The sequence below is a fragment of the Carcharhinus amblyrhynchos genome, chromosome 7 (assembly GCF_965287045.1).
Source record: "Carcharhinus amblyrhynchos chromosome 7, sCarAmb.v2.hapA, whole genome shotgun sequence".
Taxonomy (NCBI): Eukaryota; Metazoa; Chordata; class Chondrichthyes; order Carcharhiniformes; family Carcharhinidae; genus Carcharhinus; species Carcharhinus amblyrhynchos.
The window spans coordinates 37,281,895-37,295,891 of record NC_137330.1 but is presented as its reverse complement, the minus strand read 5'-3'; the positions used below and the strand labels follow the sequence as shown (position 1 = coordinate 37,295,891).

The following is a 13,997-nucleotide window of genomic DNA, read 5'->3' as shown; positions in this document are numbered from 1 at the left end:
CACCTTCAGACAAGTTAGCAGGGCAGTTAATAAGGTAAATGGGATGCTGAGATAGACAAATATAGGCATAATCTACAAAAATCAGGAAGTTACGCCAAACCAATTCTAGTTTGGTCCCAGTTGGAATTGTGTTCAATACAGAATATCTGTTACACTTTAGGAAGGACAGGAAAGCTTTGGACACAGTAAAGAAAATGATTACTAAATGGTTCAGAGGATAAGGGGTAAACTTGAACAGAATGGAGAAGTTGGTGTTGTTCATTTTTCCCCCATTCATTCATGGGATGAGGGTGTCAGTGGCCAGGCCACTATTGCCAATTTCTAACTTCCCTTGAGAAGATGGTGGTGAAATTGCTTCCACAATGTATTTATGCAGGGAGGTTGAGACTTCTGAATAAGCAACAGTGAAGTATTAGTGATGTACTTCCAAGTCAGGATGACGTGTGACTTGGAGGGAAATCTGAAGGTGGTGGTGTTCCATGTGCCTACTGCCCTCGTCCTTCTCAGTTTGAAAGGTACTGGTGGAGGAGGAGCCTTCAGTGAATTGCTGCAATGAATCTTGCAGATGACACAGAATGTCCCACTGTGCGCTGGTAGTGGAGGGAATGAATGTTTAAGGTGATGGAGAGGTATTAATATACTCCAGGATGACATCAAGCTTCTTGAATGTTGTTGGAGTTTCATTCACCTATACAGGTGCGCAGTATTGCGTCAAACTCCCGACTTGTGCTTTGCCTTGGGGAATCAGGAGGTTGGTTATTTTTGCTACAAATTTCCCAGCCTCTGACCTGCTCTTATAGCTACAGTGTTTACATGGCTTGTCTGGTTCAGATTCTGGTCAATGATGACCCCAGGATATTGATGGTGGAAATTGAAAAATGGTAATACCATTGAATGTCAAGGAGAGATGGTTAGACTCTCTTATGTTGGAGATGGTCATTGCCTGGCACTCTGTGTTGTGAATGTTACTGGCCACCTGGAATATTTCTGTGCTGTTGCAACCCTCAGCGCTTCTCCCAAATAGTGCTCGACATGAAGGGGTACTGATTCATCAGCTGAGACGGTGCCATATGCAGTAATCAGCAGGAGATTTCTGTGCTTACTTTTGGTTTGATGCTGTGACTCTCTCTGTCTCTCTCTCTCAACTGCTTGCTGTTTCTCTCTCAAACCACTGGCTCTCTTTCTCTCTCAAATCTCATCCCCATTCTCTGTCCCTCTCTCTCTACCCAACAATTATGACTCATCGACTCACTCACTATTGAATCTTCACCCCAAGTATAGAAAGTTGTAATGGGAAAATGTTGACACATACACTTTGTCAAGGATATGTTAGCAGAAGTTAAATTGCAGACCTAAGTGATACGGACATAGTAATTTTTACTGAGAAAATAGATGTATTGGGGATGAGAAAAAGCCGAAGGCTTATAGGTACTTGACTCCATTTACCAATGTTTACATTCCAGGTCTCTTGGGGTGTGCTACAGAGAGGTGTGTATCACCAGTAGTCTATGCCCCCTGAGCCAAGCTGTCTTTCCATTTTGGTTCCAGCCTCCCACCTCACTTCCACACACATTACAAAACCTTATTTTGAACATATTCTGAATTACATCATCCTATCAAAAGGTTTTTGGGGATCTAAGTAGGCGATATTTGCTGGCCTATTCGACCAACCATGCCAGGCATCTTGTCAACAAAACTGGATCAGGTGAGCATTGATAACCACCGATTTCTATAGTGCATCCCTAATGCTCCTTTTACATAGCTCATGATATTTGCCATTAACTTCCCCATCACAGAGGATAGACTCACAGATCTATGATTCCCAGATTTGGATAAGAAGACTCCTATGCTTTTCCCTCATTCTCTGGCACCACCCGAGATCTCGATATGGTATTGAAATTCTTTACCAGACTACCCCATAACCCACAAAAAATTCATTTGTATAGCTAAATATAAATATTAGCCAGGACCCTGGAATAACTCTTGTAATCTTCTTCAAAACAATGTCATGGGATCTCTTATATCCATCTGATATGGTGGGCAATTTGCTGTTTCCTTTGAAAGACAGCATATCTGGCAATGTGGCACTACCTCAGTTCTGCACTGGAGTATCAGCCTAGATTTTTGTGCTCATGTTTCTGGAGTGAGACATGAACCCTACAAACCACTTACACAACCAGCAGCATCATCTGCGGCTGCTGTTTCTACCCTGAGCTTTTCTAAATTTATCCAGCACCTTTTCCCTTGTGATCTGCCAACCATCTTTCTATAAAGAAACTTCCAGGTTCATAAGCACATTTTTAAATTAGCATGATTAATATCAGATTAAACTGAAGAACGTAAGATTGCGAGGAATGAGGAAATTCACTGAGCCCATGAATGTTCCCCTTCTTTCACCGAAGAACCTGCCATGGACTCTACTTAATAGTGAGGAAATGTTCTGCATCAATACTCTCCAATCCTGTATGTCATACAGAGGCTTACTGTGATTACTTCATTATTTAAAATTTAACCCAGTTCTGTATAGAACACTATAACCACACAACAAGCAAGTCTGATTATGAAACACTCATTACCAGAGAGACCACAGTTCTCAGACCACTCTGTTTGACATGTTTGCACTGTCCATCACTTTTAAATCAAATTCATCTTTGTAAATGTTCCCACATATGCAAAAATTGCACCAATGATTGCCTGTGCTACCATTATTATTTTTAACAAAAAAAATCAAAATAAGTTTATTTAATAGTGTCACAAGTAAGGCTTACATTAACACTGCAATGAAGTTACAGTGAAAATCCCCTAGTCGCCACACTCCGGTGCCTGTTCGGATACACTGAGGAAGAATGTAGCCTGGCCAATGGACCTAACCAGCATACCTTTCAGGTTGTAGGAGGAAACGGGAGCACTCAGAGGAAACCCATGCAAACTCTACACAGCCAGTGACCCAAGCCAGAAATCGAACCCGTGTCCTTGGCAACGGTGCTAACCACTGTGCTATCCAACAGGGAGCCAGTGAGTGAATAACTTGGCTTTCACTTGGACATATTGGGTTTGTCATATTGGGTTTTCTGCTGTTATAGGCGTATCCACCTGGAGATAAATGGATCATTTTCCTTCTCTTAATGACAAAACACATTCTCCTGATTGATTCAGAGCAAGAACTGTGAGGAAAATGCAAAAGATTAATCAGGTATAATTTTTTAGAAAATCTTTCTCACCAGGTAGAAAAGAACCAGCCATTTGATCTAATTTAGTATTCTATTCATGCAATCAAGTCATTGTCCTAAAATTTCAAAACCTTTCAACACTCAGGGCCTGAGGTTATATCCATCCCTGACTTTGGGCTTGCAATGGCAGTTTAACGATAGAATTTTTATTTAACTCTATGCAACGACAAATTTGTCCCACAAGCCGAGAAAATAAGGCAACCCCAAAATAAACTGATCAACATTTAGGCGTGCTGTTACTTTTAGAAATCTTTCACAGGATGTGAGCCTGCTGGCAATGCCAGAACTTGTTGCTGATCCCTTGAGATGGTGGTGAGCTTCTTGAATTTCTGCAAACCATCTGATGCAAGTACATCCACAGCGCTGTCAGGGAGGGAGGTCCACAATTTTGACCTAGTGATAGTGAAGGAATAGCAATATAGTTCCAAGTCAGGATGGTGAGTGACATGGAGGGGAATGTTCAGGCGGTGGTATTCCCATGTGCCTGCTGCTCTTGTTTGTCTAGATGCTAGAGATTACAAGTGTGGGTGCTGCTGGAGGAGCCTTGGCGAGTGCATTCAGTACAGTGTGTCAGTGGTAAAAGCAGTGAGTGTTTAAGGTGCTGGCCTGGAATGCCAATCAAGTTTCTTGAGCTGCACTCATCCAGACAAGTGGAGAGTATGCCATCATCTGACTTGTGCCTCGTGGATGGTGGACAGGCACTGGGGAGGCAGGAAGTGAGTTACTTGCAGCGCAATTCCCAACTAAAAAAACAACTCATTTTGTCCAACACTGTGCAACTTATGTTAAATCTGTAATAATGCTGCTAATTAAAGCGAGATAAGATATTTTAGGATCCGGTCTAAGTTGCGTCTATTTCAATGTATCCACATCATTCCAATTTGGATCCTCTGGGACTTTTGATAAGCTAGACAGATAAGTCTTATGTACAGTAAATGGGGATTCAGATTTTTGAATACCTCTGATTTTCAGAAGTAGATATTTCAAGTTACAGTTTTATAGGGGGAGCAGTATATCATAAATGGTTCTGTTAATAGCAGAATCATAAATTTCATTTTGCCAATCACTATTACTTTCACATTTTTTTTACAACACGAAACAATCTATTCTAGATATCGCAATGTCATTTTTGCACTAAAATTCCAAATAATTCAAGTTTTAAATAACTTTGATTTAAGAGCAGAGTCTCATATTTCTACTGTTATTCTGAGATCTGAGCCTCAGCTTGACCCCATTACCAGAACAGCATGTGGGAAGCTCACTTTCAAATCTGTAAATTCAATTTCACTGGACCAGAGTACAGTATGTTCCAAAGTGATGAAAATGGGCTAAGCTCATTACAAAAAGGCATAATTTCAAAGATTAAACATACTGCGGCTTTACAATGGGCAGCAGAGTGGTACAGTGGTTAGCACTGCTGCCTCACAGAGCAAGGGACCTGGGTTCAATTCCTGGCTTGGGTCGCTGTCTGTGTGGAGTTTGCACATTCTCCCTGTGTCAGTGTGGATTTTCTCTGGGTGCTTCCTCTCAGTCCGAAAGACATGCAGGTTAGATGCATTGGCCATACTAAATTCTCCCTCAGTGTACCCGAACAGGTGCAAGAGTGTGGCAACTAGAAGAGTTCCACAGTAACTTCATTATAGTGTTAATGTAAGCCCCCTGGTGACACTAATAAATAAACATTAAAAAAAACTTTAACAGCTTCTCAAACTTTCTGTAACAAAAGCACAATGTGCTTTTAAATACTATTTTTAAAAATCTTTCTAAAGCTGGAAATAATGAAAACATGTTGACCTTTCCTCTTGTGATGAAAATGCCATTTTTACATCAATTCTGCTTTTTGAGTAGAATAAAAGAATAGACACAAAGCCTCAATCAACACTTAAAGAACAAAGAGAACAAAGAACAAAGAAAATTACAGCACAGGAACAGGCCCTACAGCCCTCCAAGCCTGCACCAACTATGCTGCCCGACTGAAATAAAACTCCCTACCCTTCCGGGGATCATATCTCTCTATTCCCATCCTATTCATGTATTTGACCACTATTGTATCTGCCTCCACTACCTCCTCCGGCAGTGAGTTCCAGGCACTCACCACCCTCTGTGAAAAACTTGTCTTGTACATCTTCTTAAAACCTTGCGCCTCGCACCTTAAACCTGTGCCTCCTAGTAATTGACTCTTCCATCCTGGGAAAAAGCTTTTGACTATTCACTATGTCCATGCCCCTCAATCTTGTAGACTTCTATCAGCTCATCCCTCAACCTCTGTCGTTCCAGTCAGAACAAACCAAGTTTCTCCAACCTCTCTTCATAGCTAATGCCCTCCATATCAGGCAACTTCCAGGTAAATCTTTTCTGTACCCTCTTCAAAGCCTCCACATCTTTCTGATAGTGTGGCGACCAGAACTGAACACTACATTCCAAGTGCGGCCATCTAAGGTTCTATAAAACTACACCCTGACTTGCCAATTGTTAAACTCAATGTCCCAGCCTATGAAGGCAAGCATGTCATATGCCTTCTTGACTATCTTCTCCACCTGTTTTGCCATTTTCAGTGATCTGTGTACCTGTACACACAGATCCCTCTGCCTATCAATACTCTTAAGGGTTTTGCCATTTACTATATATTTCCTATCTGTAGTAGATCTTCTAAAATGCATTACTTCACATTTGTCTGGATTAAACTCCATGTGCCATCTCTCTGCCCAAGCTTCCAACCGATCTATATCCTGATGTATCCTCTGATAGTCCTCATTGCTATCTGCAAATCCACCAACCTTTGTGTTGTCTGCAAACTTACTGATCAAACCAGTTACATTTTCCTCCAAATCATTTATATATATTACAAACAGCAAAGGTCCCAGCACTGATCCCTGAGGAATGCCACTTGTCACAGTGCTCCATTCAGAAATGCACCCTTCCATTACTACCCTCTGTCCTCTTTGACTGAGCCAGTTTTATATCTACCTTGCCAGCTCACCTCTGATCCTGAGCGACTTCACCTTCTGCACCAGTCTGTCATGAAGGGCCTTGTCAAAGGCCTTACTGAAGTCCATGTAGACAGCATCCACTGCCCTACCCTCATCAATCATCTGTCACTTCCTCGAAAAACTCAATCAAGTTAGTGAGACGTGACATCTCCTCCACAAAATCATGTTGTCTCTCACTAATACGTCCACTTATTTCCAAGCGGGAGTAAAGACTGTCTCGAAGAATCCTCTCTAATAATCTCTGTACCACTGATGTAGGACTCACTGTCCTGTAATTAACTGGATTATTCTTGCTGTCCTTCTTAAACATTACGTTACAACTGATGGAGGCAGGAGCACTGAGTTCATTTGTAACTTGTATTAAATTAAGAATTGGCACAATTGTAGCTTTAATTAGGAACCAGGCAATTTAAAAGTATAAATGCAAAGTAACAAAGAATATTCAGGCAAATGTGTGCAGATTTGGAACGGAGAACAGAGGCAGATAGTCAATATCTTTTCCCAAAGGTAGGGGAGTCTAGAGGGCATAGGTTTAAAGTGAGAGGGGAGAGATACAAAAGGGTTCAGTGGGGCAAATTTTTTCACACAGAGGGTGTTGAGTGTCTGGAACAAGCTGCCAGAGGTAGTAGTAGAGGTGGGTACAATTTTGTCTTTTAAAAAGCATTTAGACAGTTACATGGGTAAGATTGGTATAGAGGGATGTGGGACTAGCTTAGTGGTTAAAAACTGGGCGGCACGGACAAGTTGGGCCAAAGGGCCTGTTTCCATGCTGTAAACCTCTACGACTCTATGAGTGCATACTTTGGAATTTGGTGAGTGGGGGAGTAAGTGTTCATTTCCTTTCTCTTTTTCTAATTTTTCATCTTGACCAACTGGTTCCTACCCTACTACAGGGAAAGAAGCTAGCTTTTTGGTAAGGATCTGCTAAGTGGTTAAGATTTATTCCATTCCTATGGTTTAACATATTACAGGAACAGATGATAAGTTTAATAAAATGTACAAAAAAGGGAAATAACCAGTGAATAATATATTTAAGTTTTTTTTAATGCATTAAGGATGGTAGGTCAAGTGATATGTTAAGGTTGCAGTATGTGGGAGTTCCTGTAAACCAGTGTGATCCAGAGCAAACAAGTCTACAGTAAGTGTTTGTGGCTTGAGGAGTTTCGGCCCAGAGTCATTGAGATGGAGGTTGAGCTGCAGACAATGTGAAACATCACAGAGAGGAAAAACCACCTGGATGCTTTGTAGCAGGAGGTAGACACACCCTTTAGGATACGGGTTTCTGATTTGGTCAATGGTCAGGGACAGGAGAGTATGGCTGTGAGTGGCACAAGTAAGGGGAACAAGAGGGCAAGAGTACAGGAGCCTCAGCTGTTCAACTGACAGTAGGTTTGAGTTTCTCTCAGCATGTTGTGATAGGAGTGGGGGCTGCAGGGTGAATTGACCATCGCACTTCAGTACAGGAAGCCATTCAAATGGGGGAGCACAAATAAAGAAATAAGTCAGAAATAACTGGGCTCATACAGCTAGTAAGAGACATGGCTGTCAATGACATGAGATTCGGACCTGAATATTGAAGGGAATACTTGCGATGGACTGAATTCTAGGAAAAGATGTTGACTCTGTTAATTAATGATGGTACTGGCACATTAGAGAGGAATAACCTAAGTTCAGGAAACCAGATTGTTGAAACTATTTGGATAGAGATGAGAAATGATAAAGACAAGAAGTCACTTGTGGGAGTGGTATAGAGGCCCCCTCACAGTAACTGTATGGTTATGTTGAGGTATAAAGACATATCAGCTGGGAAATCAGGTAAAGGTAGTCTAGATGAGGAATTCAAAGCATGTTTTCAGGATAGTTTCTTAGAACAGCAAATTCAGGCACCAACCAGACAGCAGGCCATATCAGACCTGGTACTGTGCAATGAGATAGGATTTATTAATGACCTCACAGTGAAGGTAGTAGAGAGCATAACATGATTGAATTTTACATTCAGTTTGAGGGAAAGAAGAGCGGGTCCGAAACTAGTATTTCAAACTTCAATAAGGTCAAGAGTGAGAGCGTGAAAGCACAGCTAGCTAAAGTGAACTGGTAAATTAAGGTTAAGGGATAGGTCAGTAGAGATGCAGCAATGGACATTTAAAGGATATTTCAGAATACATAGAATAGATGCATTCCAACGAGAAAAAAAAATCCAAAAGGGGGGGGACATGCCATCTGTGGTAAACTAAAAAAAATTAAAGCGAGCAAACTTAAAGAAAAATCGTTTAATTGTGCAAAGTTGAGTGGCAGGTTAGAAGATTGGACAGATTATGAAACAGCAATGAATGACTAAAAGGTTGATAAGGAAGGATGCGAGAGAAGGCTACTTTGAAATATAAAAGGCAGATATAAGAGTTTCTATAGTTATTTTAGAAAGAAGAATTAATAAAGTGAGCATTTGTCCTATAGAAATGTGTTTGGTGAACTAACAATGGAAAATATTAAGATGGCAGACTAACTGAACTGGTATTTTGCATTGGTCTTCACGAGAGCAGATACAAGTAATGAATAGTTGTAAATGAGAAAATAGAAAGAAGGGAAGGGCCACGTGACCTACCCCTGCTCCCAATCCATATGTGTGTTCATATATTGGTTTAAAGGGAGCTATATTTGGGAGGGTGGATAAGTCTGAAATATTCAAGATCAGGATGGTTATTCTACAATGATGCACCAAATGCAAAATGATAGTCTGCTTTAAATCCTGTCCTCTGGGTATTAAACAGGGATGGCTAGGAACTGTCATGGTAAATAATGTTCCTGCAAACTTTTAACCAAGAATTTTGGTAAAGAAGCTTTAGAATAGAGCGTAAATAAACATTAACAAAACAGTCACCAGACTTAAGATATCGGACTCAGAATTAAATTTAAAACATGATGTTCAGTAAAATTAATCAGCTAGTTTTTAAGTTTGGAGTAATATCACTGGCATTAATTACTTTTGAATATTCACTAGAATTCAGGAGTAAAATGCATGTTTTTTTAATACATTTCAGTTCTTAAGTAGTAAGCTAGTTAATTTATTGTGGAAAGGATGCTTATGTCACCTCCTCCCCATGGAGTCACTACAGCCACCTATCAATCACCCACTGCTGATACCTGTCAATCACGTGCTGCCTGTTATTCACCTGCCACCTGAGAATATGAAAATATAGGAGGCATGGTTAGTAAGTTTGCAGATGACACCAAGATTGGTGGCATAGTGGACAGAGAAGAAAGTTATCTTGGATTGCAACGGCATCTTGATCAATTGGGCCAGTGGCCTGACGAATGGCAGATGGCGTTTAATTTAGAAAAAGGCTAGGTGATGTATTTTGGTAGATTAACCAGGACAGGGCTTACTCAGTTAATGGCAGGGTATTGAGGAGTTACAGGACAAAGAGATCTAGAAATACATGTTCATGGCTCCTTGAAAGTGGAGTTACAGGTGAACAGGGTGGTGAAGAAGACATTCAGCATACTTGGTTTCTTTGGTTAGAACACTGAATACAGGAAATGAGACGTCTTGTTGAAGTTGTACAAGGCATTGGTAAGGCCACATTTGGAATACTGTACGTTGTTCTGGCCACCCTATTATAGAAAGGATATTATTAAACTAGAAAGAGTACAGAAAAGATTTACTAGGATGCTACTGGGATTTGATGGTTTGAGTTATAAGCAGAGGCTGGATAGACTGGTACTTTTCTCTGGAATGTAGGAGGCTGAGGGATGAACTTTTAGAGGTCTATAGAATAATGAGGAGCATCGATCAGCTAGATAGTCAATATCTTTTCTCAAACGTAGGGGAGTCTAAAACTAGAGGGCACAGGTTTAAGGTGAGAGAGGAGAGATACAAAAGGGTCCAGAGGGGCAATTTCTTCACACAGTGAGTAATGAGTGTTTGGAACAAGCTGCCAGAGGTAGTAGTAAAGTGGGGTACAATTTTGTCTTTTAAAAAGCATTTAGATAGTTACATGGGTAAGATGGGTATGGCGGGATATGGGCCAAATGCAGGCAATTGCGATTAGCTTAGGGGTTTAAAAGAAAAGGGCAGCGTGGACAAGTTGGGCTGAAGGACCTGTTTGCATGTCACAAACTTCTGTAACCTGACCTGTTTCCATCGCATCCCTTTACAGACAATCACCTGGTGCTGCCTCTCAATTACCTGTCACATGTCAACCACATCCACCGCCTGGCAATTGCAAAAATGCTGCCTGTCAATTACCTGCTGCCTGTCAATCACATCCCCTGTCTGACAGTCACCCTAATGTCCACTGCCGCCTGTCAGTCAGCTGGTGCTGCCTGTCAATCACCCCCTTGCTGGTGCCTGTCAATCACCTGCTGCCTGTCAATCACATCCCCTGCCTGGCAGTCAGCCCCCGGCCGGCCTCTCACTCACTCACCCGGTTAGTTCCAGCAGCAGGCTGCGGACGCTGAGACCTCGGGCGTTTTTTGCGGCGATGACTGTGATAATCTGCGGCAGTTTGAGCACCATGCACACAGCCAGAGTGCTAACATTGGCCAGCAGCAGCGCCCAATCTGACTGCATCTTCCCGCCTGCTGCCGCTTTCCTAAGCCCGAGGCCGGAATAAATATTTAAATAAATACAAGCGGCTTTTCCGGATACGCCCAGAAATGAATATTGAGCTGGGCGGCGAGCCGTACCCGGCTGCAGAAACCAGGCGGGACCGGGCTGAGTGCTGGAGGTTCCTCTCCACTTTCCTTACATCCGCCTCCCTGGCTGTACAGCAACTGCACAAGGTCAGGGGAAAGAGATTATAAAATTAGAACAGTGTGTCTGGCAGGCTTTGGGAAGGTGTGCATGCACTGCAGTCTCAACTCAGCTACAGTTTGAGTGTAACATGCCAACATAGTGAGAATGGGGCAGATTTGGAAAGTTAAAGAGGAACTAAGGGCAAGGCAATGCTGATGTGGGTAAATGTGAAGCAGGAAGGACCAAAGTGCACAAACATTGGAGTGCACCAGCAAGTAAGGTCAGAGTGGGGAAAAATTGCTCTTGAAAAAAGAGAGGCCGAAATGTTACCACCATTCACGCCAGCAGGATTGACCCATCCAGCTGCAATGAATGGAGATTTGGCTGGGCACCAAATTCTCCGACCTCGCTGCAGCGTGAGTGTGGTCTGAATGATTGGTAAGATCGCACCCAGAATTTAGAGAGCTCTTTGTCTGAACACACACCTGTCAAGGCGTACATTCAGGCCAATCATTGTAACAAGGTTGAAGAACCGACAGCACAAGCAGATATGGATGAGTGCATGACAGCCAATATAGAGCCACGGGGCTGAATGTTCCAACTCTTTTCTCAAAGTCTCAACTTAGGCAGGAAAAGTGGGTGTGCCACGCACCAGCTGTGATGTTGGCTTTTCCCGCTGCATTTCTAAACACTTTGGAAAAGGAGATGGAAGGCTCCCGAGAGAAACAAGGACCTCTGCCGTCCCCATCCTGGATGTGTCTCACCAGCAATACACCCCCCCCCACCACTGTCCCGGCACAGAACTCTTCCTGCATCCAGCTTCCCCAGGGAACCATCACAGACAGACTTCCTCCCCCAAGCAGTGCCAGGGTATTGTCTGATCTTCTCCCCTGGGGCGGGTGCTTACCTGCACACTCCTGGTGGTTTCTATTCGCCAGTTCCTGTTTTTAAATACCTGCTGTAAAACCTGCTGATGTGACATCATGCCACCCAGAGGTGGGAGGGGGAACTTTAGTAAATGCGGGGGGGGGAATGTTACAGCAGGGAGGCTGCTAATTATGTTAAGATATATTTAAATAGCGTTCCTATCATTGTATCATTGCATGCCAGGAACCCTGTTACATGACTGGCAGAGAGCAGGGACAATCAAGTGGGGAAATCTCACTGTTTTTGTTTGCAAAGTGATCGCCGCTGAGGCCTGAATGTTTTAGGGTATTTGACATTTCGAAAGGAAAAGGATGGGAAGTAACTTTGTTAATAAAGTTTGAAATCAGTACAGTGATGAGAAATGATCTTGGTTCAGAGGACCAAAAGTCGAATCATTTTGCATGGAATAAGAAATAGCGAAAGAAAGAAGCCACTGATGGAAGTGGTTTCTTATAGGCCTACTGACAGAAATTACACTGCAGCGCAGAATATAAAAGAAATAGTGGGTGCTTGTAGGAAAGCTACTGCAATAATTGTGGGACATTTTAATCTTCATATAGATTGGGCAAATCAAATTGACAAGAAAATCTAAAGCATGAGTTCGTAAGTGTAATGGGGGGGGGGGCGGGGGGGCTCTTTTAAGGCACCAAACAAGTAAACAAACTCAAATTAACTTCGGGACAAATTAAAAGAGGCAGCCCCCCAACAAGGAAGAGGGTGGACGGCCCGAAAAGAAACCAAAGTCCAAAGGAAACTTAAAACGTTAAATCAAAAGGTGATTATCGGGATCTATAATATACCCAGCCCCTGTGGTGCCCAGTGGGTGCGGAAGGTGTCAACTGTGCCTGTGGACACCACATGCTCCCTCTCCAGGGACACCTGGCCGCGAACGTAGCCGCGGTAGAGGGGCAGACAGTCGGGATGGACAGCTCCATCACTGCCTAGATCTATTGATGGCGCGTCTAGCCAGGCCCAGGAGCAGGTTCATGAGGAGATCGGCATCCCAATCCGCCCCTCTCCGCACCAGGTGCCTGTAGACCAGGAGCATGGGACTGAAGTGCAAACAAAACATCAGTAAAAGGTGTTTCAAAAAACCAAAAAGGGTGTGCAATTTATAACACGAAATGCAAACGTGGTCCATGGAATCCACGAGGTTGCAGAAGGGGCAGTCTCGGGAGCCTGTGTACCAGAGAAACCTATGGTTGTACGGCACTGCTGCGTGCAGCAACCTCCACCCCAGGTCCCCAAGGTAACTGGGGGAGATCCCTCCGTACAGGGACCTCCATTCGGGACTTCCGCCGCCCGGCAGCAACAAGGCCTGCCAAGGAAGTGTAATTAGGGCAGTTACTTAGAACAATGCATTCTTGAACCAAGCATGTGACAGGATATTTTAGACCCAGTAATATATAAGGCGGCAGGATTAATTAATGACTTTATAGTAAATGATTCTCTGGGTAAGAGTGGTCGTAACATAGTGAAATTTCACATTCTGTTAGAGGGAGAGAAATCTCGGTCTGAAATGAATGTCTTAAACGCAAATAAGGAGAATTACAGGAGTTTAAGGATGATTGACTAAAATGGAATGGAAAATAATTCGAAGGATAAGACAATACAGAGGTATTTCTGGAGATATTTTGTAACTCTCAGCAGATATATTCAATGATAAAGGAACAACTCTACAAGAAAGATGCACCATCTGTGGCTAAGGAAGTTACAGATGGTATCAAATTGAAAGAAAAGACATAAAATGTTGCCAAGATTAGTGGTAGAGCAGCAGATTGAGAACATTTTAGAAAACAGCAAAGGATGACTAAAACAAAGGGAAAATAAAACTGGCGTGAAATATAATCGCGTATTGTAAAAACATTACAATTAAATAAAAAGGAAAAGAGTCATAAAAGTGAGCATTTGTACCTTAGACGATGAGACTGGGGAATTAATCAAATTTTCTGTCCCGCCCATGATGATTCCCACTGTGGGCAGGACTGGAAAATCCTAGCCCAAGTTTAACACATGATCACCTTATCATTAGTACTCAATGTCCACTTCATTTCAGCTGGACTCTGGTAATTTCAGATATTTCTGATCTCAGCTTTGGACACTTTGTCCTCACAT

At 42.6% G+C, this 13,997-nt stretch overlaps 1 protein-coding gene across 1 annotated transcript in view; it reads right to left on the bottom strand.

Moving 5' to 3' along the window:
- The window catches only part of slc66a3 (solute carrier family 66 member 3), a 33,368-nt gene extending 22,512 nt beyond the window's left edge, over positions 1 to 10,856 (bottom strand). Inside the window, exon 1 of the mRNA XM_080192160.1 lies at positions 10,645 to 10,856. Within this exon, the coding sequence (XP_080048286.1) occupies positions 10,645 to 10,790 (146 nt within the window). The 5' untranslated portion in view covers positions 10,791 to 10,856. The remainder of the gene's footprint in view (positions 1 to 10,644) is intronic.
- Positions 10,857 to 13,997: the final 3,141 nt, after the last annotated feature.